Below are 27,966 nucleotides of genomic sequence, written 5' to 3'. Positions count from 1 at the left end.
ATTTGCAGAAGGGATGTTTTATTTTTAATTGTCTTGTTTAGTGTTTTTCAAAAGACAAATTTGGGACAAGCAACATTTTTAGGAACTGGAGTTACTGCTTGGTTCTTGTTGCACTTTTAGAGCAATACCCAGAGCACTCACAGGAGGTGGGAGCAGTGTTGAAGCTGACTGAGGGACCGAAGCAGCTCACAGGGATCATCACCCTGCCAGGGCAGTCCTTTAATACTGGCGATGATTTGTTCATGCATGTCTCTAAAATGATCCACAGCAAAACACAGGTGGCAAACAGAGATACACAGCCATGAGAGAGGGGGGAAAAAAGGAGTTAAAACCCCAAAAGGTTCCATCACCAAGTGTGCTCCAAAATGCAGCAGATCAATCCCAGGCTACTTTTTCCTAAACATGAATGATTTTGATGATAAGTTTGCACTTTCTATTCCATCAGTGCTCTAAAATGTCATTGCCAGAGTCTCACACTCAACTTACTCTCTCATTCTACCTTTTAATGTAAATTCTTGAGCCATCAATTCAGAAAATGTAAAGAAATTTAGCAAACTGCACTGAATAGGCAGGGAACACTTCTGGTTAAGCCAAGGAACCTTTTCAGGTAGATATAAGCTACTTTATAACCAACAGTAAACATTTTTATAGAGAGATTTGACTACTAAAGTGAAGCTACCTAAACAGATTTACATCAGAAAAATAAGTTATAAACAAACTGTTAGTGGGATACTTGAAGAAATTTTGGGTTTCATTTCTATTGCAAACTTATTCACGTTTAGTTTTTCAAAGTAAGCCTGGGATGGTCCTTAATTCATGGCATGTTCCATTCTTCAAGCATGCACTGTGCTCTTGTGAAGTGCTGTGTCCTGGCACAGAACTTACCTTCTTTACTCTCCAGAGAGGCACAAACCAAAAATAACAGAAGTGTAAGAATCACTTCTGACTTTTAGATGCTCTCCCCATTCTGAGCTGCTCACAGAGGCAGCAATATTATTACACAGGGTCGTGGCTTCCCTGGGTACCTCTGAGCTTTTCTGAATATCAAGATTTAAGATATTCCAAGGAAACAGATCTGGTAAGCTGTGACCAATCCTTTCACAAATTGGATATTTAGTTCTTTGTTTCCCCCAGTGACAGAGGCTGTCCAGGATGCAGTAATTAGGAAGCAGCATGAAGTCACTAAGTGCTGCATGGCTTCACTGTCACTCAGAGCACACTGAGAAAGTCACTGTGTCCTGGAAATGTGCCTCTCTGGCCTGGGAGTTCAGGCCTTTTGCTACTTACTTCTTGTTCTCACAAAAAGAAATGATGTCTTGAAAAGCATTTATATCGAAATCCTCAGAACAATCAAATGAGAAATCGAGCACTGAGAGGCTGCAAAAGGAACACGTACAAAGCCTAAATATCCATAGAAAGGCAAATCTCCCTATAGAGATACAGCTCTGTAAGACTGGCCCTGCCTCTGCCCCCTTCAGTGGCCTAGACTGGCTGCAAAGGAGCACACAATGCTAAAAGCTGCACACAGCAACCACAGAGAACTCAAAAACCAGTGGTAAATGGAACTGAGGCTGTCCCCAGCATGTGGTGGCATTGGGTCTTACATAAAATAAGTTAGATGTTATTTTGATTTAAAAGGTCAAAGCAAACAAGACAGAAGAAATAAAGCTTGGTTTCCTTGTGGAAAGATCTAGTTGAGATTTGATATATGGAAATCCAACTCAGCAATTCAGCTGTTCCCTGTAGGGGTTAAGGATGTGTTTCTCACCGATAAACTTTTTCTACCGGCGTATTCGATCTCTGGAGTTCTCCAAGGGGAACTCTGGGTCCTTGACGTACCACTCCTGTTAGGAAATAACCAAAAAACTGCATTTTGACAAAGATATGAGCAGGCAAAAAACCCCAAACAAACCACCAACTTTAGCAGGCACAGTATCTACTCAAAGGCCTGGGGTTTTTATCCAGTCCTTTATCAAGCTACAGTACTTTTCTGCTCAAACTCCCTTCTACTAGAAAGGAAGTTGCAGCTGCTCAAATTTAGTCATTAATCCTGAACACTCATTTGATACTTCACAGAAGTCTAAGAAGATCAAAACTAGTGATAAGATGAGAATACCAGAACCATCACCCCCAACTTTTACAAACAGGCCTTCAAGTCTGTCCCAGCCTGCTGGAAACGCTTCACTGACAGGAGGAGGAAAGCTGAATGACCTCAGGTAAGAACAGTGACAATCTCCTTAATTTTGAATATTAAACCATCTCCATACTCAGTTTGCCTTTAGCGCCAAAGTAATGTCTGGTTGATGAGGTTTGGCCACAAACTCATTCTGCCAGCAGAGCAATTGTAGAGTATTAAGCATTTTCAGAGCAGTTTTCTGTGCCGTATCTGCAGTTTCCCAGCCTTACCTGCACTTTCTCAAGCCCTACCTGCAGTTTTATGAGCTTACCTGCCATTTCCCACGCCATACATGCACTTCCCTGTGCCTTACCGGCAGTTTTTGAGCCCTAACTGCTGTTTCCTGTTCCACACCTGCAGTGTCCTGTTCCCTACCTGCCATTCCCCAGCCCCACCTGCCATTCCCTGTTCCATCCCTGCCCTTCCCTGGTCCATTCCTGCTGCTCCCCAGCCCCACCTGCCCTTCCCCGGTCCATCCCTGCCGTTCCCTGTTCCATCCCTGCCCTTCCCTGGTCCATCCCTGCCCTTCCCCAGCCCCACCTGCCGTTCCCTGTTCCATCCCTGCCCTTCCCTGTTCCATCCCTGCCATTCCCCAGCCCCACCTGCCATTCCCTGTTCCATCCCTGCCCTTCCCTGGTCCATCCCTGCCATTCCCCAGCCCCACCTGCCCTTCCCCGGTCCATCCCTGCCGTTCCCTGTTCCATCCCTGCCCTTCCCCGGTCCATCCCTGCCATTCCCTAGCCCCACCTGCCATTCCCTGTTCCATCCCTGCCCTTCCCTGTTCCATCCCTGCTGCTCCCCAGCCCCACCTGCCGTTCCCCGGTCCATCCCTGCCGCTCCCCAGCCCCACCTGCCGCTCCCAGTTCCATCCCTGCCCTTCCCCGGTCCATCCCTGCCCTTCCCCAGCCCCACCTGCCATTCCCTGTTCCATCCCTGCCCTTCCCTGGTCCATTCCTGCTGCTCCCCAGCCCCACCTGCCCTTCCCCGGTCCATCCCTGCCGTTCCCTGTTCCATCCCTGCCCTTCCCTGTTCCATCCCTGCTGCTCCCCAGCCCCACCTGCCGTTCCCCGGTCCATCCCTGCCGCTCCCCAGCCCCACCTGCCGCTCCCAGTTCCATCCCTGCCCTTCCCCGGTCCATCCCTGCCCTTCCCCAGCCCCACCTGCCATTCCCTGTTCCATCCCTGCCCTTCCCTGGTCCATTCCTGCTGCTCCCCAGCCCCACCTGCCCTTCCCCGGTCCATCCCTGCCGTTCCCTGTTCCATCCCTGCCGTTCCCTGTTCCATCCCTGCCCTTCCCTGGTCCATCCCTGCCCTTCCCTGGTCCATCCCTGCTGCTCCCCAGCCCCACCTGCCCTTCCCCAGTCCATCCCTGCCGCTCCCAGTTCCATCCCTGCCCTTCCCCGGTCCATCCCTGCCGTTCCCTGTTCCATCCCTGCCCTTCCCCGGTCCATCCCTGCCGTTCCCTGTTCCATCCCTGCCCTTCCCCGGTCCATCCCTGCCCTTCCCCGGTCCATCCCTGCCCTTCCCCAGTCCATCCCTGCCCTTCCCCGGTCCATCCCTGCCCTTCCCCAGCCCCACCTGCCGTTTTCTGAGCCCTCTCGCGGCCGGCCTGGGCGAACACGGCCATGGCGCGGATGGCCGCGCGCAGCACGGCCCAGCGGAACACGGCCACCGGGTCCATCCCGATCAGCTCCCGCACGAAGACGCTGTCGCTGCTGCGCAGCAGAGCCACGATGTCGGGTCTCATGTAATCCATGTTCTTCTCCCTGAAATCCTGCAAAATAGGCACATGGAACCACAATATCTCGCAAAAGCTCCCTGTTTTGTTTATTCAGAATAATAGTGAGGGTTACCGTCCAGTCTACACCACCACCCTAAAAACAAACCCAAAGTACCTCTGAGAACCCATCTGATTCAGCCCATTCACAGCAAATTTTCTACATCCTGACAAAAAACTCACAGAAAGACAAGGAATTTCTTTTTGTGCCCACCAGATCTACCACGTACTTTGATCTGGTATTTTACTTTGCCAGCAAAGTGACGAATGATAAAAGCAGGCTCCATCACTGGGGTTCCAACAAAAAACTTGTTCTCCTCATGCTGCTGTTTGAATTTTGCCAGTAGAGTTTGGTTGGTGGCATGCGGAAAACTGGGAATACAAGACAAAAGAGGTCAGCCACTTCTCAAATACAGGTATGTGTATTAGGGTGACAGAATGAACACCTACTTTTGCTTGTGGAAAGTATTAATTGTCCAAGATCTCTACACCTGCTTTGAATTTTAAAGGTGAGCTCAGTTTCTGGACTCAAACCAAGCAGCTCCACACACAGCAGAATATTCTGAGGTTTCAAGTGTATGTCAATGTTTCCTCCCACTTCACCAGCCAAATTTAGTTAGCATCACATGAACTATTTACCATACTTGCTACTTAATGCTCCAAAGACTTACAGACATGCATTTTACTTTAACTGCAGTTCCATGGTAAGCCACAAATATGGAAGCTCCTAAGTTTGCATAAGCCAAAGTTCAGTTTTAGCATCAATGTATTTTACCACCATACTGGAGTCATTAGAAGCAAACTCCAGTGTAAATCATAGTCATAAATAACCCTTTCCTTCCCACAACATTCCCCTTCTTTTTGCAGTGCTGCATTTTGTTCCATTTCACAGCCCTTCCCTCCTCCCTGCCATGTTTTTGCAGATGTTTGTTGCTTACTTGCTTTCTTCATCCAGAAGATAGAAGAGGCCAGTGGGTTTCTTGCTGATTAAGTGAATGCAGGCCACATTATCAGTATAGTCAATATTGTGCCAAGTGATCCCTTCACTCTTATATTCCTCCTGTGTGGCTCAAGAAAATTCCCTTGTCAGTACAGTGCCCTGACCTTTGATGTCCTGTGGTTTAAGTGCTTAAAACACAGCCTTGGACAGCCACAGCAAGTGGAGTTTGTTAGTTCAGGCAGCGGAGACAAAAATAAGGAGAATTTATAAATAAGAACAGAAGAACAGGCACAGTGGCACAGATCAAAGGTCCTCAGGCACGTCACTCAGCAGGGTCTGTTTGGAGTAAAACTATTTCAAAACCGAAGCTGTGCAAGGAATGTTCTGCTGTGCTCTGCCTTTCCAGCAATCAGCAGCCTAGGACCCTGGAGTCAGATATTACATCCTCAGCACTCCAGCAAAACTGGGCACACATAGAGGAATTCAAGGCTATTTGCTCTCCCATAGTTTTTGTAATATGGGACATGAGAGTAGTCAACAACATCAGCACCAGAACTTCCCTCAGAAAGCAATGGATATTACTTAGGCTCAGAACATTTGGAGCTCCCTGACAAGAGAACATGAAGCTCTTCTGCTGAAGTGACAATCCCTCAAATGCTTGACAGGACAAGCTTCCCACTACAAGATTCAGAAGCAAAATACCAGATTTTCTTAATGCTGTAAATACCCACAGAAAAAAAGCTAATGATAAGGTAATAAAGTAAAAAAAAAAGATAAAGTAAGAATCACACAGAAAATGTAGTAAGTTTTATGTATAACAAAGGACAAAGAGCACCTCTCATGGTCTAGATTATGATGATGATGATAAATGCATTATTTTTAAGTAGGTGGAATTCAGTCTGCCCAACACAGTGCACACCGTGTTACAGAACTGAAATGCCATTTTCCACAGACAAACAAGTCTTTATTTAAAAAGATATAGAGATCCCCCTGAGGGCCCTCAGGCTGCAAGAGATACAGGAAATGGGTCATTCAAGGATTAAGCTTATTTGGAAAAATGGCATTAAGGAAAAAAAAAAAAAAAGAAGAAGACAATGTAACTATTTACTCTGGCCAGCCTGGATAGCCAATTCTGTCCTAAGTTACAAAACAGGGACCTCAACATTATGTTTACACACAGTTTGGATGCTTGGTAATTTTATTTTCTTTAAAATTCTTGCCTAAAGTTGTTGACAAAGTACCACATACTAGAGAATGACTCCTTTCAGCAGTGACTTGAGAACCACAATGCTGCATAAAGCAGAAAAAAACCAAGTCTGGAGCAAACCCCACTCCAAAACCCAGTCTGTACAGTCCAGGTACAGGATCTGCTGGCTCCTGCAGCACTCAAGAGAGCTCTGCCAGATGACAGCACCTGCAAACCAGTCAATCAGCATATGCCAGTAGTAGCAGGAGTTCAGAACCACTGCCAGGATCACAGTTGTATCCCCTAAATGCAGTTGGGTGGGAGAAGCAGCAAAAACTGGTTATTAAATACTTAGACTGATAAAAGTAAACTGTTTCCCAACCATTTAAACAAAAACACCTGAATCCAACCCCTCACCTACAGACTTCCAATACCAAAGTTCACAGTTTTAGCTGACTTCTGTCTGGGATCACCTGAATGTTATCTTAGTTTTTGCAGTCAAGCAGAAACTTAGTGCCAGCCCTCTGAAGAAAGAGCCCGTTAGTACAAGAACAAGCAATAGTGAAAGAAGAAATTTTAGAAGTAAAGACTTTCAGAAATATTCAAGCAATTATGCCATGGGGTTTTGCAGACTAAAGGCTAAGTTTGCATAACACACAAACAGTTAATAAAAACAGATTTCACTTCAGCCACTCCTGTTTCTTACCTGCTCCAATTTGAAAATGTGCTGATTGAAATAATACTGAAGTTGCTCATTTGCATAATTTATACAGAACTGTTCAAAACTGTTGGTTTCAAAATCTTCAAATCCAAAAATATCAAGTACACCAATGGACAGACACTAAAAGAAGATGTAGAAATCTAGTTACCTATCTGTCATACAGTGCCTTAACCCCCAACAGATAAACAGTGCAGAAAGCAGTGCAGTCTGTGCTGAAAGATTTTAAATACTTAATAATTCTGCCTACTGTGAAAACAGAGATGATTAAATATTACCAGGAAATTTACCACAGGCTTGTGAAGTATCAAAAATTGATCCCAGATATCAAAACACATCATCTCTAGCATTGACTGTTAGGTCCAAACACACAACTGCCTGCAAAGACTTGGTTTTGTTACTTACTGTAACAGATTCCTCCATGTCCTTCTTGTTAAGGAGTGCATGATTTATTCGCAGAACAATCCAATCAAACAGAGCACTGTACAAGGACTTGGCCATGGAATCACGAGCTGTTATTGCCTGCAGATCAAACAATCTTCAGAATTTTGTTCAAAAAAATAATCATTTATGTTCCAAACCAGCGTCCCCCACAGGTTACAACCGCAGCAGAGATAAATAAAACCACAATTTGCCTTTTATTCCAACTTCTCATTTGCCAACCATCCCTCACAAAATGTGAAAGTGTACCCTAATAGCTTTTTTAATCCAAAAAAGCAGGTTTCAGTTATTTAAAATCACTCTACAAGTGTGTTTTTACTCACCTCATTGAGACTATATGGCAAAATAAGCTTATCATTAGCAGTCACAGTTTTTCTTTTTGTTAGCACTTCTACCAGGATTTCCCGTTTGACCTTCAAAATAAGAGAGAACAAGAGCTACTGTCACCGTGAAGTTCCCCAATGAGTTGACTGCAGCAGTGGACATACAACTTCTTCAGAGAAGCTCTTTGACAACAGCCACATTTATCATCCATCAGTAGCTTTACAAGTCCTACAACTTGTTTAAATTATCCTGCTTACATTCATTCAGATGTTTCCCTGTGGTGGCAAAGAACACGCCTACATTAAATCTATTCTTGCTCATCTCTGTGATTGGTGAGGCAACAAATTCTATTTCCATGCTGTAGGTTATATTCCATCTCTAAACCAAATAATCTCACTAATTTCATGTTTCCCGTCCTACAAGATAAATTTTGTGGAAGTATCACAAAGGAGATTTAGATACAGCAATTGGGATATCCGAGTGAAATGCTGAGGTAGAACATGACAAACAGGAATACCACACATTCATGCTAAAGAGAAATACTCTACTTTCAACAGCTGGGAAAGAATGTCCAACACTTCAGGAGGTCCCACGTCCAACCCTTCATCCCGACCTGTGGCTTTCTTCTTGTATGTGACATTGCCCAAATACAAAATAGCTGAAAGTATTGAAAAGATCCTAAGGAAGAAAAATTGAATTATGTCAGAATTTTTCTTAAAAGAGTTCATTATGACAGGTTAGCAGACCTAATTCCTGCCTCAAGAATTAGTCTGTAAGCTCCCAAGCTCTCCTCATTCCCTACAGAACTACTTTAATCCCAGCTGCTCATTGCAAGCCATGAACAATAACTGCCAGTAACAAAAGCTTACAGAATTCCACTTACTGTTTCTTTGTTGCTGAAAGGAAGCCAACCATCTCCATGGCTTGTTTTAATCTCTCGAATTCATGTCGGAGATCTTCCCCGTCTTCAATTTTCAAGTTATGCTGCAAAGAGAAATCCAAAAATAGGCAAAGAGTGAAACCCAAACATCACAAAAAGCCCAGTATACTCTAGTCTCTGTCCTTTCATCTTTGAACAACATACAGATAATCCTCACCAATGCATTGGTAAATCACAGAGTACCTGGTTGAGGTAGAAATAATCTTCAGGTTGCTTGAGGTGAAATTCTTTACGCTCTTCTTCATTGACTCCAAGTAGCAAATAATAAAAGACATGGTAGTTCCTGCAAAGTCAATGCATTTCTTTCATTAAAATATACTGGATTTTCTTTTATTCTATATAATTCAGATGCTCTTAAACTGCTGCATTAATTTTAACCCTCTTGGAAAATTGTATTTCTCTTACCTTTCATCTTTTTCTTGAGAAACCAGACGAGATTTTTCAAGCAGGTATTTTTCAACCACAGCCCTAAGGAGGCACAGAAAATGAAATAAGCATGAAGGCAAAAAGAAAAGACCTCAGAAAACATCAGACAGCAACTGCCAAGAGAGATCTGCACTAGAATGTGCAAGAGAATAGCTCAGACACTACTTTAAATCTAAAGCAAGAATTTCAGTAGTCCCTATATTGTGACAGGAACAAAGAAATACCCAAGGAACACCTCTCTGCAGTGCTTGGGTTTAGTGCAGATATCTTAGAACAGGCAGACCAAGCAAGGAAAGTGCTGATGAAAATTGCCACCAGAAGCAAGACCCCCAGAGAGGTGACAATGTGTTATCCTGAAAAATTAACACTTATCTGCCAAGGCAAGACCCCAGAAATATCCCAGATATCTGCCTGATTCTCATCCCAATAAATCTGCTGGATTTTTATGTCAGTGAAGACATCAGCCCAGAATGGAAGCCAGCCAGCAAACCCCCTACAAGGTGACAAAGTAACCTAAACACTAATTCCAAGTCCTTGACAAGGGGTACAAGGATTAAGAACAAAGTTTGAGCACCTTTTCCTCAGGCTGAAGACAAAACAAGTGTATTCAAATTGTACCAATCTCTTGACTGGGTCTGAAAATATGTTAAATTTGTTCAGAATAACACTCAAGGCACATGTGGCACAGAGTTCCCAGTCACTCATGTTATTGCAAATGAGAAGAAATTCAAAGAAAAGAAACACTGGACCATCGAGGTCAGGGATTGCTCATGACGCTCCACAGTCCCTCAGAATGAGCAAATGTAGGCATTGAATATCTCGTGTTTTAAGACCTTCAGATATAAGCACACACATTTGATTAAGTAATTTCATAGCATTCTTTATCTCTCTAGCTGATGTTTAAATTGTTTCTTTAAAATGGCTTCCTCAAATCTATTTCACTTCTCCTCACTCCTCTTAAAAATTCAGATCTTCTGTTTTCAAATGCAAAATGGAAAGGTCAGGGGGTGTTATGCAAAAGCCTTCATTTACCATGAAGGTAAAGATACAGAAGCAGATCCTTAACATGAGCAAGCTGTACAGCAAAGTCAGAATATTGTGCATTACCTGACAATTCCACACAGCTCAGTTTACAGAATTTTGAACTCCACAGCACCAAGCTATTTTCATATGAGCAGAGCTTCAACAAGGCAGCATTTTATATACAACAGAGGCTTCCCAGTTCCTAAAAGCACAGAGATCACCCCCAGAATGAGCTCACCCTGTACTTACCCCCGGACAATACCGTTCTCTAAATAGTTGACTTGAATGAACTTCCCAAAACGACTGGAGTTATTGTTGTGTGCTGTTTTTGCATTTCCAAATGCCTGCAATAAAGCAAAATAAGTTAATTTTCAATCAAACTAAATATGTCAATATACAGCTTCCCAAGCTCTTCTGTTCATTGTTCAGATTCCTGTTGGCTCCAGAATAAATGGGAATACTGGGGGAATTGGAGTACACAAACAGCAAAAAGGCAGCCTAGGAAGCCCCCATGTTCCTCACAGAACTGTGTGTGCTCATTATTTCACCCTGGCAGTAATGTTGGTGGGACTGAGGGAAGCAATAACATTTTAGATATTTTCAGGAGTACAGCACAGGTAACCACAGGTAGAGAGGACAAATCAGCCTCAATCAGTAACAATTAGGATCTCAGAGAAGACATTCAGCAGTGTGAAGACAGCACAACCACCATGAAATCACCTCTTCCATACAAAAGTCACAAACCACATCCTATTCCCCCATGTTGCTATCATGGAAAAAAATTCACATTAAACACAACTTTTCTTCAAGAGAGACAGAACATTAGTATCTCATTTATAAAGTCAGCCCAGGAATTTACAAAGTTGTGTATTCACAAAAGCAGAAAAAGAACAAATAGAAAAACTTTGGTTTACAAAACAACTCATTGGGCAGCTACTCAGCTACACGACACTGAAAAATGGAGTTTTATGATGAGGTGTTAGGAAAGAAAAAAACAGATATTAAAGCCCAAACCTTAACTATGCATTTCTAATTCTTCTATCAGATCATGAGTCCTCTGACAGCTGCTAATACACACATAACACAAAATACTCTGCATGAGCCACACTTAACTACAAAGGAAACTTATTACATGTAAAGGTCCAGTATCATTAATTGTTGGGAATGTCTTTATCAACTCTTAACCATGTGTTCCAAGGGGAAGGGAAGCTTGTCACCTTTCTACCAGACAGCATCTAAAGAAGGAAACCTCCCCAAAATGCAATTACTGCTCGGGGGAGACTATGCCAGCATCTCCTACCACAGAGATTTCCTCTCAAAGCTCCAAGCAATGAAGGCCCCCATGAGGAAATCCTCCTCCCTAGTAGAGAAGCCTTGTGCAATGATGTGTGAAATGATTGCACAGAGCTGTGCAATCTCTTCCTGCACACGCACAGACACACTCACTGCCACATCCGGAGCACGACGGATGTGTGAGCGCACTGCACCCAGCTCAGAGCCGTGTGCATGGGGCAAATGGATTTGTAGAAAATGTTTAGAACTTGAGAGAGGGTTTACATAGTATGTATTTGTATGTAAATTTTGAGATAAGAAAGGTTGATTTAGAAATGTTATGGAATAGAGTAGATATTGTTGAGAGAGAAATGGAAATAGAAATAAGTTTTAAAGGATGGTTTTGTAAAAAAGATTTTGGAGAAATAGAATTATGAAAGATGTATTGTATTAGGATTTATGAGGTGTGATTTTTTGAGAGTATTCAATTCTTTTGTTCAAGAGGTTATTGATTTATTTAAATGGGCTGACTGGTTTTTTATGATAACTTCAGAGCGGTCGGTAGGTGTTGTTGTGATTTCTATTAAAAACTTATTTTATCTTCACTCCTTACTGGGACAACATGTCTATTTCTAGAAATCCATTTCCCACATGTGCACACCCAGCCATGGTGTACACATCCAAATAGGGGCTATTTCCATGGAAAACATTGGCATTATCATTATTATATATGTTGAAAGCCTTCCTTTCTCTTCCGGTTTTGGTTTTGCTTTTTTTTTTTCAAAGTACCTTAAGGGTTTCAGCAGTGCTGCAGTGGAACTTTTGGGCCACTAATTACAGAGCAGTTTCTCCAAGCTCTCCCACAAGCAGATTTCCACTACTATCTGCTTTCAGAGGATCTGAAACACTTCCTATACACTGGGAGAATGTCCGTGTTATTCCTGACCTAAAGGAAGAAGCTGAAGGAGCTTTTCCTGTGCAGAGTAACCATGCTGCAACTCCAGAAAAATCAACTGGTTTCAGTAGGGAAAGGATTTGTATCCAGAAGTGCTTACAAATGGCTGAAGGGAGAGGATTTGTATCCAGAAGTGCTTACAAATGGCTGAAGGGAGAGGATTTGTATCCAGAAGTGCTTACAAATGGCTGAAGGGAGAGGATTTGTATCCAGAAGTGCTTACAAATGGCTGAAGGGAGAGGATTTGTATCCAGAAGTGCTCACAGATGGCTGAGGGGAGAGGATTTGTATCCAGAAGTGCTCACAGATGGCTGAGGGGAGAGGATTTGTATCCAGAAGTGCTCACAGATGGCTGAGGCTGAGCTCCAGCTCTGGATTTTCCAAGACCACACCACACATGTCACAGTGCCAACAGCATCCCCGCTCAGATTTTTTCAAAGCAAGCATTTCCCAGCCACCAATATCTCTTTGCAGCATTTATCCACCAATGTATCACCCAGATTTCCCTTTTTTAGAGCCCATTTTGCATGCATATGCATAAAATCCAGGTCAGCTCCTTGCAGTTGCCAAACCAGCAGTGAAAGTCCTGTGACATCAGCACAGTGAATTGTCAGTAAATCAAACCCCTCTTCCTCTCCAGGACAGTGGCTCAGCTCCTGCTCTCTGCAGAACACCATCCAACTTCCCACTCTGGGCTTTGGGAAATCTGCTGCAGTGAACTTTGCTACAGAGTAATGGACTTACAAAATTATCCCAGAAAACATTTTTATAAAGTTTTCCAACTTCAGCCACCAGTGAACTATCAGTTCACCAGTTATGTCCAAGCCAAATCACAGTACAGCTAAATTTGCAACATTGTTTCTTATTAATAAATATTTTTGGCATTATAGAGCTAAGAAATCCCACAACTCAGGCTTCCTGAAAAACTCTTCTTAGTCATTACTCATGTAAGCAATGAATACAGTTTAAAACTAAAGGCTCTTATGATCTCATGTGTCTGGTATTTAGTCAAAGCACACAGCAAATTCTTAAAAGCTGACCTAATATTAACAGTTTTTTAGGAAAGTTTTCATGTACCCATTTCCTCAGAAGAGCCTTTAACATCTACAACTTTTTAAAGAACATTCCAAGTCAGGTAACATTCTGGCTGGGGTTAGTTTTTTTTGTAACATTTAACTTTTAAGGATTGTTGCCATGTTCTTCAAAATACTTTGAAGAGAACAAAATAAATTAATAAGAAAATTTCAGCTAAAGGTAATGAATCCTTTATATAAACAAACCCATTCACTGTATTCCCTTGTGAGTCCATGAGAAGACAAAACCAAAAAACTAAAAACTAAATCACTGAAATGCACAACACCAGCTGAATAAAACAGGGTGAGCCAAAAATAGCAGAGCAATGGTAGCAGGAATCAGAACTGGGATATTCTGGGAGGCAGGAAGTCATTCAACCCATCCTCTTACCTTGGAATGCGAGAGGCAGAAACTGGAGCCTGACACTTAAATCTCTTACAACAGGAATAGATATAAAAGTATGCAGAAAATCACCAAATTCTCCTTCTATTTGTTAAAAAAAAAAAACAAACACCAACAAAACCCCAACTCCTACTCACATGCTCCAAGCATGTACCTCAGGAACATAACAAAAATCACATTTAATTGTTTCATAAGACTTGCCAAAATTTGAAAAAGCTATTGGGAGTTTGATGTAAACCACTCAGCCCCATGGCAGAACCAGCCCTGCACACAGACCCAGCTTCCAACGTGCCAGAGGACAGGGGAGACTCAATTCCACACCCTGGCAGGGGAAAGGTCTCCTTCAGGGCTGAGCTTGGTTCCACTAAACTTGGTTTAAGTGGTCCTTACAACCATGCTGTGAAGTATCCACTCACCAACAGGAAATTCAGGGTAATTCTGCAACTCCTCCTGCTGGGGGATGTCCTGGGAACTCCAAGCAATCCCCCTGGCAGGACTGAATGAAGAACAAGGTGATTTCCCCCAAGAGTTGTGTGCAGCAGGGAAAAGCAGACAACATTGCATTTCTACCAGAAAAACCAGTGCCATGCAAGCAAATGGAAAAAGAAGTTCCATTCCTCCTCTGATCAGGATTCTTAAAGCAAACCCGTGCAGATAATGGGCTCAAAACAAGCACTTTCTCTGGTGCAGGCTTTTGATGCCTCAGGTTTGAGCTTTTCTATGTTTCAGGTTCTGTACTGCTTTAGTGGGTGGGTCTGGGCTTCACATGAGGGGATGCTGAGCTCTCTGCACAGAGCAGGGAGACAAAACAATTCCTGCTCCATCTGGGCACCAAGGACAAATGATCCAAATCTCAGCCCAAGAGCACAAACAATGTGGAATGAAGAGAGAAGAACAAGCAGGATGGGACTGCCTGGGCTGGAGCTGGAATTGGACAATGAACTCCAACGTGCAAATGGAGCAGAACTGATCAAAGTGAGAGGCCCCGTGAGCAGTTGTGCATTTTGGGACCATTTTGGGTCATTTTGGATGCAGCCCTGGCTGGGCTCTTGTGCTGCCCAAGGTGGATCTATTGAGGCCTTTTAATAAATCCCTGCTTTATTCTTTAACTCTGTCTAGTCCCTGTTCTAGGTCAGCCTTCACAAGGCATCACTTTGATGGCAAATAAAAATGAAAACCAGAGCTGAAGTTCCACTGAGCTTCAGCCCATCTCATCCCACAGCCACCAGCAGAGTGGGCCTGTCATGAGGGAAACAGAGCTGGCAGCAAATTGCTCTGTTCTTCTCCACAGAATTGTAAAGCCTAAAACTTGCTATGATTAAATTTTAGAAGTTTTTTTATCTGGTAAATTCTAGAAAATCTGATCCCCCGCCTGATTGTGCTGTCAATAATAATTCTTCTTTAGAAGATCAATTAATAAAAGCTTCCTGCTGGAATTTCCATTTTATTTGGCCTTAATTCTTTCCAAAGACTGGTTCAGCATCACTGAAAACCCAAGAACACATCCAAATGGGAATAAGCAATGATTTTCAAAATAATATATAAAGAATTATGACACTCCAAATCTTTTCATCTGTCCCAACTCCTCTCAGCTCCCATTTCAGAGGGAAATAAACTTTCAGCACACTCAAAAAGGAACTGAAATTCTGTAATAAATAGGAGATACTGAGGGTTACAACTTAACAACAGACGGCCAAGGGAAACTCTGCTGCCAGAAAACAAAGCTCCCATTCCCTCTGTTCTCTCACCACATGTTCCTATCCCCTAACTCAATTTTCTGCCACTTTACTAAATTAGCTGGCTTGAGGAATAAGTGAACTTTAAGTTTCCAAAATAAATTCAGATTCTTAGGTAGCATGCTGTGCATTTTATAGCTGAAACATGCAGTTAAGCCATTTTTCCCTGATGAAAAGGAAATATAAATTTTTTGGAAACTTCTTCAGTTTGCATGGAAAGATTTGTCTTGTTTGTGACTATAAAATAAACAAAGGTTTGATTCATTATTCTAAATTTGACCCAAATAATAGTTGCCCAAGGTTTGATTCACTCTTCCAAATTTGACCCAAACAGTTCCCAAGTGTAAATTTCTTCTTAGGATTTCAATCATAAGTAACTTGAAATTAGTCAATACCAGACAGCAAAGCTTCAAACCAGGGAACTGTATTTTAATTACTAAATTTAGAAAAGGTTGAAAATGTTAGGAGTATCTTAAAACAGAGCTTATATTTATCTTCCCACCAGTTTTAAAGAAACTGAAGATGATCTCCCTTAGCCTGGAGATACAACGAAAACAAAGAAGAAAACAACAAACCATAATCTGAGAGCAATTCCTATATAGGAACTGAATGTCCATGAACTGTTGAAGACCAGCACAAAGCTCAGCTTTAGGCACCACTGTCCAGGGACGCAGCCTCCCTTCCTGATCCTTTTCTCTAGAAAGCTCCAAGCAGTGCCAAACAATCAGAATTATTGCAATTGATCTCTGCTTGCGAGCTCTCCTACAAGGAACCTTTTAAACAGCTCAAAGGGGTGCTGGGACAGAGCAGGAAGTGTCAGAGAGGCTCAGAGCTGCCCCATGACCACTCTCCTCTCACAGCCCATGTGACACTTGTGCTGATACCACGGTTTATTTTTAACTCCATTGTCTCAGCATCAGGGCTTTCATCTCTCAGATGTTTGATAAGGCAACATCAAGCAACATTTCACATCAAATCTTTCATGGTCCAGCTGTAACTCCATTCTTCAGTCTAGAAATTGTAATCAAGGAGCAAAAACATTAAATATCATTTATCTGTAAACTGTTCAAAGATTTTAACTCAGATTAATCAGCTAACTAAGAAACAAGATTCAGTAAGAAATGTTTCTGTTCCCTAAGCATGAAAAGATAAAATCACAAATCCACCTCCATAACACCCTAATTGTACTCACCCCTCTGTGCTAGAAACAGCAGCTTTAACCCCCTGAACTTTTACAAAAGGTCAGCCTACAAACAGCCTCATTTTACTTAGGTAGCAGAAAAAGAAGAGATAACTAAAATGAGGAAGTTCTGACCGGGAATGCAACCCACTTCTACATCATGGAAGTTTTTAGTCAAAAATATATTTTCAACTTTGATGAAGATTCAGAATAAAACAGTTAAACAGAGCGTTCTCAAATAGTCTAGGCATACTAAAATTGTTTGTGCAAAAAATCCCCAGAAACAACCACTTAAGTAAAACTCCCTTGTAGCACTTTAGTTCCCTTCAGTAAAAATCCAAAATGAGTCAGCACAATGGATTTAAGAAGTGACCAGCTCTAAGAGGAGTCTGTTCCACAAAGCAATGTAAGCTTTCTGCGCATCCCTCCGCAGGACCAAGAGTTGACTTTTTTAAAAATTATGCTTAGTGATTGAAATTGGGAAACATGGAAGCTTCATTGTCAGCTGAATCAACCCTCATGCATCAAAACAGGAGAACTGGATTTTACCTCTTATGTTCTAAGCCTGCCTCTTAGATGCACACTGAATTTACATGAACATCAATTCTGAAAGACTATTTTCTCATGAAAAGTATTAAATGCTCAGTGGAAGTCTGAAGAAATTGTGATACTTAACACAACCAGTCTTAGCATAGAAAAACACACATACCCAGCTTTACACAACAGCCTGTGACTCCAAAAACTTTATGAATTTTAGTGCTGAGCCCAGGAGTATGTGCATTTGTCACTCAGCAGACAAACAGGCACACAGAACCTTAAATCTCTGCCTGGTTTGACACAGCTGTACCAGGTCTGTAGACAAGGATATGAAAGACTTAAATTTATCAAAGGCAGAGAGATCAGCTGATCAAACAGGGCTTTCCACTGTGACCCCTTCCTGTTTTCTGTTTAGAACTGCGAACTTGAACTCCAGCAACCAAAAAGTCTCAATTTTACTTCTTCTTTCAAGCAGCTGAAAGCAACACAAAAAAGAACTTGCGTATAATTCCTCATTCTTTACAGAAGACCTTTTAAACTTTTTTTTTCTGAAGGAGTTACTACATTTGAAACGAAACCTAAAAATTACAATTATGGTGTTGAAGCTCTTTGCTGTTGAAGATTTTGCTATGGGTGAGCATTACATCCATCCACTTTTCTGGAGTTATTCCTCTAAGAGAGTAAAAGGCCTAAAGATCAGTTTAAGTTTATCCTGACATTACCTAATACAGGGACAGCTGTATCCTCTCCTTCTCACATGTTTAATTTTGCTTTCTGTTGGAAATGCTGTAATAATTAAAAGCCAAAACAGACTCCAACTTTCTCCCCAACTAAAAATGTGGCTCTCTTCCATAAACAGCTGTAGAAATAACCCTCTCAAAAAGTGCGTTCAGCAAAAAGTGAGCTCACACACAAAGGCAGAATCACACCAAGCAGTTGATGTTTCAGTGGAACAATACGTATGAAAAATTTGCTTATGATTTGATTCAAATGCCATCAAAACTTTCAGATGGAAAACACAGGTAACCTCTGCCCCAGATGATTGGTGTTTAGTGGTGCAAAGTTAAGTCATATACAAATTACAAGCAACAGGAAGTCAACTGAACATAATGAGGAAAATCAAATAGAAGCAATTGGATAACACTGCCAAGCACCACTGCAGCCCAGTGACATTTAAACCTACACCAAGTGATAAGCCTAAACCAGTGACATTTGAAGCCTAAACCAAGTAGGTAACTCAGAAGTAGCATTCAGCAGCAGTTATTTGAAGTTTTTAAAAAACAGTTTGCACAGAAGGCAACTTGAGCATGAATTTACCTCCAGCACTGGTCCAGCTCCCAGAATGGTTCTCTCCACACCACTGGCGTACCCTTTCTGGCTCAGTGCCGTGAGGCAGTGAATTAAGAAGTTTGTGCTTTGGGTTTTCCCAGACCCACTTTCACCTGATATAACGATGCACTGATTAACATGTTTTTTAAGCATTGTGTGATAGGCCACATCAGCAATGGCAAAAATATGAGGCTCCAGCTTCCCAAGCTGATGGTTCTCATACATCTTGACATACTTGGGGTTATAAATGGGCAGGAACTTGAAGGGGTTAATTGCAATCAGGATACTTCCTGCGTAAGTGTAGATTCTGTGCTTCAGGAAGCGGCACTTGAGATTCTCCAGGAGCGTTTTCTCCGTCAGGTTGGGCAGATTGCAAAGGTCATCAAAGTCCTCATGGTGCCAGGGCAGAAAACCCCTCTCCACCAAGCGCCGGGCATCTGTCTCCTTGGAGAGCAGCTGCATTTGCACGTACTTGATGGTGCCATCAGTGTTCCTTTCCTGCAGCAGGAAGTAGTACCCATCCTTCTGCGGGTGCTCATCCTGAGCACGGCGAGGCCAAAGCAAAACCCTGTGCACAGGAGAATCGTTTATGTCAAGTACCCATTCTTCTCCACCTGATTCTTTCACCTCCACAAGCACATAATGTTTGGAGACATCCAAGTTTAAGATGTTAATCACATCCTTGATGACATCTGATGATGTACTGTCCTTGGTTGCTGTCACTTTGCAGCAGGGAGCACTTTCAGTTGAGAGCTGGGGGTAAATATGAAGATTATAGGCTGCCTTTGCCTGGCAAACTGCACTGTCAGCATCTTTTAAACTCATTCTGTCCCCAGATGGGCTTCAGTCTTCCACCCTGCTTAATATGCAGTGCCCATTGTCTGAAAAAAAAAAGAAAAATGAAAAAAATCAGGTGTTAAGAAGTGTGTACAACAGGTATTAGGGCAAGGTGTTATTTTCTGCAGGATGAGAATACAGTTATTATATAGTGCATTTGTTCTTTAATAACTTACTATCAGTGATAGTACTTCTAACAGCCTGTTTGGGATACCCTATAGAATGGAAAGCTGCCACAGCACCCAGATTCCTTTCACTGTTCCTTCTGTTCCCATGCCACTCCTTCCTCCCTGTCATGGCACTCAAGAATTCATACAGCCAGTGCAAAACAAAGCAGGATCAATGTCTAAACTAAAACTTCCTTGTTTCTCAGTTTTAGCCCAGATACTCTCCTTGACCTGATCCACATAAACATTTATCCACTCCCCCACAGAAACTCTTCCTTAAAGCTGCACCAGCAGCTTGAGGCAGAAACAGTATTTGATCACTTCTTAATTCAGCAGTGATGGTTTAGAGCAGCCATGAGCTATGGCAGAGACATCAGTGCACACAGACACAGGGAGGAAAATGGTTCTGACACTGAGACCCGCTTTTTTTCCCCCCTTATTTTCCCTAACTGAGCTCTTTCCATGAGAAGTACGAGACAGGTACAGCACCTACCCCACTGAGCTTTCAGGAAGCAGAGCCCCCGGCTGCCTGGAGCAGACAGTGTCAGCTCCCTCTAACACACCACAGGGATCTTCTCAACACAGGTCATTTACACAGCCAAAAGACTGCTCACTCCACTTGAGTGAACCACACCCTTGCTACAGAGGGGCTGAACATGACTTTTATCTTCCATTTTAGGCAACAAAGTAAAGTTAAGTCTTATTGCAACTACTTTTCAGCAGTAAACAAGATCCTAAATAACCCAATTCATTCGCAAGCCTTTGTGCCATCAACTCCTTCCTCACTGGGTTCAGGAGCCTCATTCACACATCTCCAAAAATCATTCATCAGGATGGCTTTTTCCTCCCTTCAGCCTTGGTGCAGGCCAGACATGTAACTCCAGCCTATCAACAACCTCAGAAGCCACCTCTTCCTCACTGCCAAGTTAAAAGTCTCTAGACTCTGCTACCATCTGTGCCTTCACCAGTGATTTTCCTCTCATCTGCAGTTTGGTGCCCCCAGGTTGCCAGGACTAAATTTGCCCATGCTGCTTTAGCTCCACAGTTCCTTTGCTTATCAAGGGATACTAAAGGAGAAGGATAATGAAGTACCCCTTTGTTTTAGCAGTCTGTAAAACTTCACACTGAGAATAGCAGTTCAATTTTTGCTTCAAGAACAAAGTGTTCTAATTATACACTGACATGCCAAATACATTTGAAAAAAAAAGAGGAAAGAGGCAGAGAAATGCCAAAGAAGTTACTTTTTGCCACTAAAGAACTGCACAGGAACTTGCACAAGGCCACAGAGAGTAATCATTTCAAATTAAAATCAGTAGAGTTGGGAGGCTTTTAGCTGCCACTTCCAACGCAAGTAATGAATCACTTCCCAAAACATGTGACATAGCTGTGGCTTATGAACAGCCTCTGAGGAGGGAGCTGTGCTTCCAGGGACTGTGCAGACAGCTTACAGCAGACACTGCCACACACGCTGGATCATCTGTAGTGGCTACTCATCAAAAGGAAGGCTGAATAAGCCACAGATGGCAAGACAAACCACAATACATCTCTGATCAAACTGTATGATCCACCCAAAAATGTTTTTCCCAATTAAATGTTATTCTCTGTTCATTAAGGAGGGCTGGTTCCAAGAACCAGGCCATACAAAAGGCTGCAGCAGTGAGCTCCAAATGCCCTCTCCATTTCCTGTAATTACCACTGACCAGTAAAGAAGTCTGAAGCACCTTTGAAGTAATTAAGCAAGAGTTAAGCACTCTTAATATATAAAAGCTCAAACCTTGACACGAAGTAAAATGTGCAACAGACTGCTGCTCATGGGGAAGACCCACCTGAGCACAGGCAGAAAAACAGAACAGCAACCATTTTCCTCTGCAGCTACTCAGCCAGTTTGAGGGACACAGCCTTTTGCAGACTTCCTTTTTTCACCCCCCAAGCAATTAGTTTCAGACACACAGTCTGCTGAGTTAGAGGAAGTCCCCTCAGTAAGCATTTTGGCCAAAACAGCTCTCTAAAAAATGTTGCACCAGCTTTTTGCCAACACAGAAGAGCTGAACCTCAGCGCTGACCTGTGACTTTACTAACACACATTTCCTAACCTTGTCCTATGTCAGCCACCAAAATTTGGGACATTGCTCAAGATCCTAGCTCACACTTCCCAAAGGGTAAATCAGAGTGCTGATGCCACTTCTCTACAAGTGACAAACCCAAGGCCATTAGAACCAGTAGTGACAAACCTGAGCCATTAGAGCCACACTACTTAAGCGTGTACAACTGGAAAACTCAGTTTTTCTGTCTGAAAATGTCCAGATATGTCAGAGGTTTGAGGAAAACCTGCTGGTCTCCTATTACTTGTGATTTTCTTAGAAAGGATATCAAATGTATTTGATGACAATACTGCTCTGAAAGAGACAGACCTCTGGCTTCCCACTAAACAATTTTTCAAGCTACAAATTAGAACATAAACCCAGACAGATTCACTAGACAGATTACAAATTGGTTACCTAACGAGTCCCAGTATTCAACTAAGGACAGGTATCTTCAAGCAATTGGAGGATGAGCACCTAGTGAATTTGGGTTCCTGGCATCAAAGTAAACATTTTCATGATGGTTCTAAAAAAAAAAAAAAAAAAAAGTTACTGATAAAGAACATATCATAGAGAGATTGAGAAGGCAGCAAGTGAGCAAGAAGTTAAATCAATTATATTGTTATATAGTTCAGTAATATAGGAGCAAGAAAACAACTGCTTAACAAAGTTTTGCTGAGTTTACAGATATATAAAACTTCATCCAAGAACCAATCTATATCAGAGGGATGGAAGGGGAGCTATCCTGAAATAGGTTTGAAAGCATAGCAAGGAATTATTTGAACATGGTATTCTACCATAGCACCACAAGCATGACAGTGAATGCAATCTCCAGATAAACATAAATTAATATTTTGTTAGGCAGCCATATCACGCTTTTACTCAGAAGATACATGACCAACATAGCATCTACAATAAATCCAAATTTCAATTAAGGGGCTAAGGGCACCAACAACAAGAACAAACCTAAATTTGTTAAAAAACTCCCCCCTTACAGCCAAACACTCTGCAAGCTTTGTCTGTGAGGAGCACACAGAGGACACTGTTATCAGGGGCAGTCCTTGCACAGGACCTGCAGTTGGGAACAATCACCAGGCTAGAGGATAAAGCAACAACACAGGGCACAGGCTGGAACTCACAGCTCAACAACCTCAGGCAAACATAAGCCAAAAGCATCAGCAGAAGGTTAAACTGCACTGCAAAAACTTAACTGACACCAATGAGGCCTGCTTGCCAAACCTCTTTTTAGAAAATCAGCCAGTCCCCAGTAACCAAATTAATGAGAAGAGTTAAATTAGATACCACCCTCTTGTTTATGTCAAGAGCAGTCTGAAGAGATGATTGCAATGATTCCTTCTCATTTTGTGATCTCAAATTATTTAGACAATTTTAAGCAACTGAAATATTTATTCAGTGTGATTTGGCTCATCATGGAAGCACAAGCCTGAATTCAGGTGGAGAGAATAGTGGAAGTAAAAAGAAAAATTCAAGAAAGAAGGTAATACTGAAACCATACATGTCAGCGGGCAAACCCTGCAGGCCACCACTGCTGGGTTCTCTCTGGAGGTGGAAATTCTGCAGTTACCTCAAGTTCTTTCAATACCTTTTCTTATAAGAAATCCTTCCTCAATATACAGAAGAGGAAAAAAATCTGTAACTTTACTTTTTGCTCAGACAATTTTAGTAACAAAACCAAAACATTCCAATTCTAGATGGTAATTTTGATGGTATTTGGTAAGGGTTTTCTAGACTACATTAAACCAATTAATTTTTAATACGCATTAAAGCCAACAGTGTCTACTTGATAACAGAGTGGAACTCCAGCAGAGAGTTTTGCCTCAATCAGTGCAGGGTTTCTCTTTAGTTTAAATAAGGCTACAATTTGAAGCCACATATTTAGTCAATGAATCATGGTGAAGCTAAAAAGGGAAAACTACCATTACAGCAAAATTGTTGAGGATGAACTGTATAACATTTCAGTTCATCACATTTTCACGTTGCATTTCCACTGCTGCATTCCTCAAAGGGGAAGATTCCAGCTTTTCCCATTGCTCACCAAAAGTGGAAATGAACCACAGGTACTTGCTCCCTGATATTCTTAAACACCAGAACTGCCAGTGGCCACCCCCAAAAGAGACCAATCTGTCTGGTCAAATTGAAAACATTTAGCAATTTCAAAAATATTCAGCAATTACCAACCTTGATTTCCAAAGCAAGGAATTTCCAGCAAATCAGGCTACAGAGACACTTTAAAATTTCCACAATTAACTGTGCAATTAACAGGTAAGGTAAAGAACCTTGTCCTACCTCATGTCATAAGGACAGGCACTGTTAATTGTGCATAATTTATTTTAATTTTTTTTCAGTATTCCAGGCATTTGTAGATTACTTGAAAATCACTTCAGGTTCTAGTCACACTTCAATGTTTTCCTTGGTTATAAAAAATTCAGCTGGACTAAACAACTTTAGATCCTTGCTTTTCTTTAAAAGCTCTTGGATTTTCTGCTCCAAAAGGAGGAGTTCTGAATGGACCACACAAAAATTACAACACATTTGTTACTACTCTTTGCAATCCACCCTACGGGGAAGTTACTGCCCCAGAGTGTCTGACAAAGGAGAAGCTGGGCTGCAATGCAGTGTAACACAGGAAAAAGTCAAAGAAATCACTTTTGTTACAAGCAGTTCCTTCTCAGTTACCTGCTCCTGGCAGCCTGATCCCAATCCCCACCCTAAACCAGCCCTGATGCAGCTTCCACTTCCTCTGAATGACTCAAATGCACAATCTCACCTCAAAACACAGACATCTTATCTGGCTTTACAGGGATCTTCGATATTATTAGCTTATAAAACTGTGATGTCACACAGTTACAGATGCACACAAGACTATGATTCAGAAAATATGGCCCAGCTGAGGAATCAAGGCAAAACAACTGAAAGACTCAGAGGTAAAGAATGCAAGCCAAAAGAACTTTGGGGGTCATTCTATCACCTTTTGTAGTTTTCTTAATTTTTTTCCTTAACAGCACTACAGCTGTCAACAAAGGAAATAAAAGTTTCACTGTTCTAATGTTGCATTTACACTGATGAGAAATTTTTTGAAGAAACTTTAGGCTGAACTTCTGTGTGAACAGAATGTACACATGTCAAAAATAGCTTTAAAAACACTTTTATTCTTTAGTATCAATGGTCTTTATAGAAAGGGCAGATTTTTCTGGAATCTGCATTGAGTTTCATTTGGTAATTAGAGACACACAACACAATAAAGCCTTGATAAAAGCAACTCCACAAGCCACGCTTAAGTCACTTGATACACCAAGAAAACACAATATTCTACAGACAAAACATTTGAATTTTCATTTTGGGAAATAAAGACATTCCTATCCTTCCTATTAGAAAAATAAACCCTTATCAGCATCTCAGGCTTTACTTCTCCTTGATATTAGCATAAACAGGCCTTGTTTCTTAGAAATGTGATAAACACCTTCAGCCTTCAAATTCACAAAAAAACACTGAGCCAAAACATTTTGCTGAATCAGAGTCTTTCACTCTTTTCCTTGACCACTGAGATAGCCATACTGTTGCATTTTTTAGGAATTCTTCCCTTTTAAAAGCCTAGGATATGCAAATCCTGCCCTTTGACCGTGTAGCTGAGGAAAAGGCCATATTTAGTCTCAGTGTGCATGTGAGTCAAACATGTTATTCATGTACAGGATTATTCAAAAGGTCTAATGTTTGAATCACTATGGGTCAGAAACTGTCTGCACAGAGCATTCCTTTCTAGGTGAACCTTGTTTAAATCTTTCATCAGCTGCATTTACTCTTCCTAAATTATTCAGTTCCACGGGCGTTTTGGGTTGCACAGAAAAGCCCAGAGCTGGGAATCCTCCCACTGGGAATGGACAGTTTGTGCAAGCAGCTGTCACTGCAGAGCTGCAACATTCAACTTGTGAAAAAGCTTTTTGTTGAGACAAATGTTCAAGCACAGTGACAAAAAAAGAAAAAAAAAAAAAAAAAAAAAAGCCCCAAACTGTCCAATTACACAAAACACTTTGCATTACTGCAGTAACTCCCAAGTTTTATGTGAATGATTAAGGATTAAAGATTGAGGAACTGGCCCCAGATGCATCATCCTGAAAAGCACAATGTTACTGGACTTCAGATGTAGGGCAGGCAGAAAACCCCATAGCAGTGCAAAGACAAAAAGACCCCCAGGATGAAAGATTTTCTACAAAAAACCACAATGGGTCTTGGAGCTAATATAAATATGCATTAAATGCTCCCCAAGCTGCTTCCCCTACATTAAATGGATTTGTTCCTGACAAGATCCTGAGTTAAAGACACCCAGGGCTCACTAAAACTTGTGGGCGTGACACCAACATCCTAAACTGGAATGCAAGGTTACCCCACGCTGTTACTTTAGGGCAAGTTCTTCAGCCCTGGATTCCAGCTAACAGGCCTGAAATCAAAGAGCTCCTAATTACCCATGACAAACTTATTTGCAAACAGCCTGACAGATGTACCGATACCAATCCACCTCTAGGAGCACCGTGGGAGGATGCTGATGACATCTTTGAAAGGCTAATTGCATCTGCCAGCAGCTTGAGATCATCTCCAGCCCTTCGCTCCACTGCCACCCTTTTCCAGAAGGTGAAATCAAAGAATGCTGAACTCGTTTGCATCCAAAGTGCTTCTCGCTTTACACAAACGCGAATTACAAATAAAGCTGGGCAAGAACTTTGCCAAAATGCTTACAGAGTAACAGAAAACAAAGCTAAAATGATACTGGGAATTCATCTTCCACCAGGATCACACATACCTGTATCAGACCGATGGCCAGAATTGTCATGAGTCAGGATAGTAGTCTGATACTTTTAGTCTAGAAACATGTAACAAAGTATGTTCCTAGCTTGCAAAAGTTTTACTTCCCAGAGATTGCAAAACTGAGCTTGCCAAAAAGACAGAGCACTATCGACATCCACACAGCAAGAGGATTCAATTGGGCAATGACAGTCATCACGATAAAACACGATCCCAGCACAGCAGCAGCACCAACTGTCAAGAGTTGCTCAAAAATAACACAAAGAAACCATAGAACCGTGAGAGTTTTATCGAATTTTTTGAAAGATCGTGCGATATCTGTGTGAAAGATTACAGGCTGCTCATACCGAGAGTCGGAGACATCACAGAACACTGTGTAGCTGAAAAATCACAAGCAGGGGACGGAAAAAACCAGGAGCTGGAAGCGACACCGTGCCGCGCTCAGCGGGCAGGCTCTGCCCGAGAGACGGGAGGCACAGCCGGGAGTCACACACTTCCCTTCCCCTGGGCACCGCCAGCTCCTCGGGCACAGCTGGCACAAAGTCACTCAGCACAGCCCCGGAGCCGGGCACGGCCCCCGGCCCCGAGCACCCCCGAGCTCCTCAGGGCGTCCCGGGGAACCGCTCCGGCCCCGGGCTCCTGAGGGCGGCTGCCGCAGCCTGGAGCTGACCGCCAGACAGAGCCGACCCTCCCACCTCCCTCACAGATCCCCTCAGAGCCGACCCTCCCACCTCCTTCACAGATCCCCTCAGAGCCGACCCTCCCACCTCCTTCACAGATCCCCTCAGAGCCGACCCTCCCACCTCCCTCACACCTGCACCGGGGCACCGACCCTCACAGGTCCCCTCAAAGCCGACACCCCCTCAGAGCTACCCCGGCCGCCCACAGCGTTCTGTGCGAGACCCGGTGGCTGCGAGGCACGGCCAGCAGAGGGCTGGGTAGCCCGTGGCGAAGGAGCGGGAGGGGTGAGGAGCAGGGGAACGAGGAGCGCGGGGCCCGTTACCTGCGCCGGTGTCGAAGCGCGGCCGCCCGGCCCCGCCGCCGCCACAGGCCCCCGCGCGCGCCACTTCCGGGTGGGGGGGCCGGGGCGCGCCCATTCAGCGCCGCGCTCGCCCTGCGCATGCGCGGCCCCGCGGCAGCGCGGCCCGGGAGAGTGCCGGGGGTGCGGCGGGAGGACCCGGGTTCGAGCCCCGAGCCCGCCTCTCGCCCCCGCACCGCGGCGGGTGTTGGTGCTGTCTGTCTGTCTGTATGCCTGTATGAGGCAGCGGGGGTGGATTCTTGTCAAAAGCAAAGAAACCCAGAGTTCTGCTGGGCCGGGAGCGTCCCCGCCCGCCGCTGCGGGGGTTGTGGTGTGCCTGGTGGTGGATGTGTCAGAGCACTGCGGCGCAGTGGTTCACAGCATCACAGGATTGTTTGGGTTGGAAGGGACATCTGGAGATCACCCAGGGTCGCCTGAAGCAGATGACACAGGAACGCGTCCCCCCAGAGAGGGAGACTCCGCAGCCTCCCTGAGCTGCTGTTCCAGTCCTCGGCCACCCTCAGCGTAAAGAAGTTCTTCCTCACGTTGAGAGATTTGTGTTGTATTTCAGTTTATACCCATTACTCCTTGTCCTGTCACTGGGCACCAG

The 27,966-nt window shown here is 43.1% G+C and overlaps 1 protein-coding gene across 13 annotated transcripts in view; it reads right to left on the bottom strand.

The window, feature by feature from the left end:
• MYO9B (myosin IXB) overlaps positions 1 to 27,440 on the bottom strand; it is a 43,544-nt gene extending 16,104 nt beyond the window's left edge. For 4 of the 13 annotated variants that reach the window (XM_085562496.1, XM_077788792.2, XM_085562488.1 and 1 more), the window contains exons 1-17: positions 27,342 to 27,440; positions 21,938 to 22,046; positions 18,424 to 19,316; positions 10,200 to 10,294; positions 8,907 to 8,969; positions 8,685 to 8,784; positions 8,445 to 8,545; positions 8,110 to 8,239; positions 7,561 to 7,650; positions 7,202 to 7,318; positions 6,785 to 6,919; positions 4,891 to 5,012; positions 4,183 to 4,324; positions 3,754 to 3,949; positions 1,769 to 1,844; positions 1,288 to 1,377; positions 142 to 252 (exon numbers count right to left, since the gene is read on the bottom strand). In XM_085562496.1, coding sequence (XP_085418622.1) covers positions 142 to 252; positions 1,288 to 1,377; positions 1,769 to 1,844; positions 3,754 to 3,949; positions 4,183 to 4,324; positions 4,891 to 5,012; positions 6,785 to 6,919; positions 7,202 to 7,318; positions 7,561 to 7,650; positions 8,110 to 8,239; positions 8,445 to 8,545; positions 8,685 to 8,784; positions 8,907 to 8,969; positions 10,200 to 10,294; positions 18,424 to 19,260 — 2,405 coding nt within the window. In that variant the 5' untranslated portion in view covers positions 19,261 to 19,316; positions 21,938 to 22,046; positions 27,342 to 27,440. Of the gene's footprint in view, positions 1 to 141; positions 253 to 1,287; positions 1,378 to 1,768; positions 1,845 to 3,753; positions 3,950 to 4,182; positions 4,325 to 4,890; positions 5,013 to 6,784; positions 6,920 to 7,201; positions 7,319 to 7,560; positions 7,651 to 8,109; positions 8,240 to 8,444; positions 8,546 to 8,684; positions 8,785 to 8,906; positions 8,970 to 10,199; positions 10,295 to 18,423; positions 19,317 to 19,932; positions 20,042 to 21,937; positions 22,047 to 27,341 lie in introns of those variants that run through there. The other 9 variants (XM_085562489.1, XM_077788793.2, XM_085562492.1 and 6 more) reach the window with 8 other exon arrangements.
• Between the last annotated feature and the right edge of the window lie 526 nt (positions 27,441 to 27,966).

The sequence above is a fragment of the Lonchura striata genome, chromosome 28 (genome assembly GCF_050655825.1).
Source record: "Lonchura striata isolate lonStrDom1 chromosome 28, ASM5065582v1, whole genome shotgun sequence".
Lineage (NCBI taxonomy): Eukaryota > Metazoa > Chordata > Aves > Passeriformes > Estrildidae > Lonchura > Lonchura striata.
Note: the sequence above shows the minus strand (reverse complement) of the source record. Positions and strands in the feature narration are given on the sequence as shown.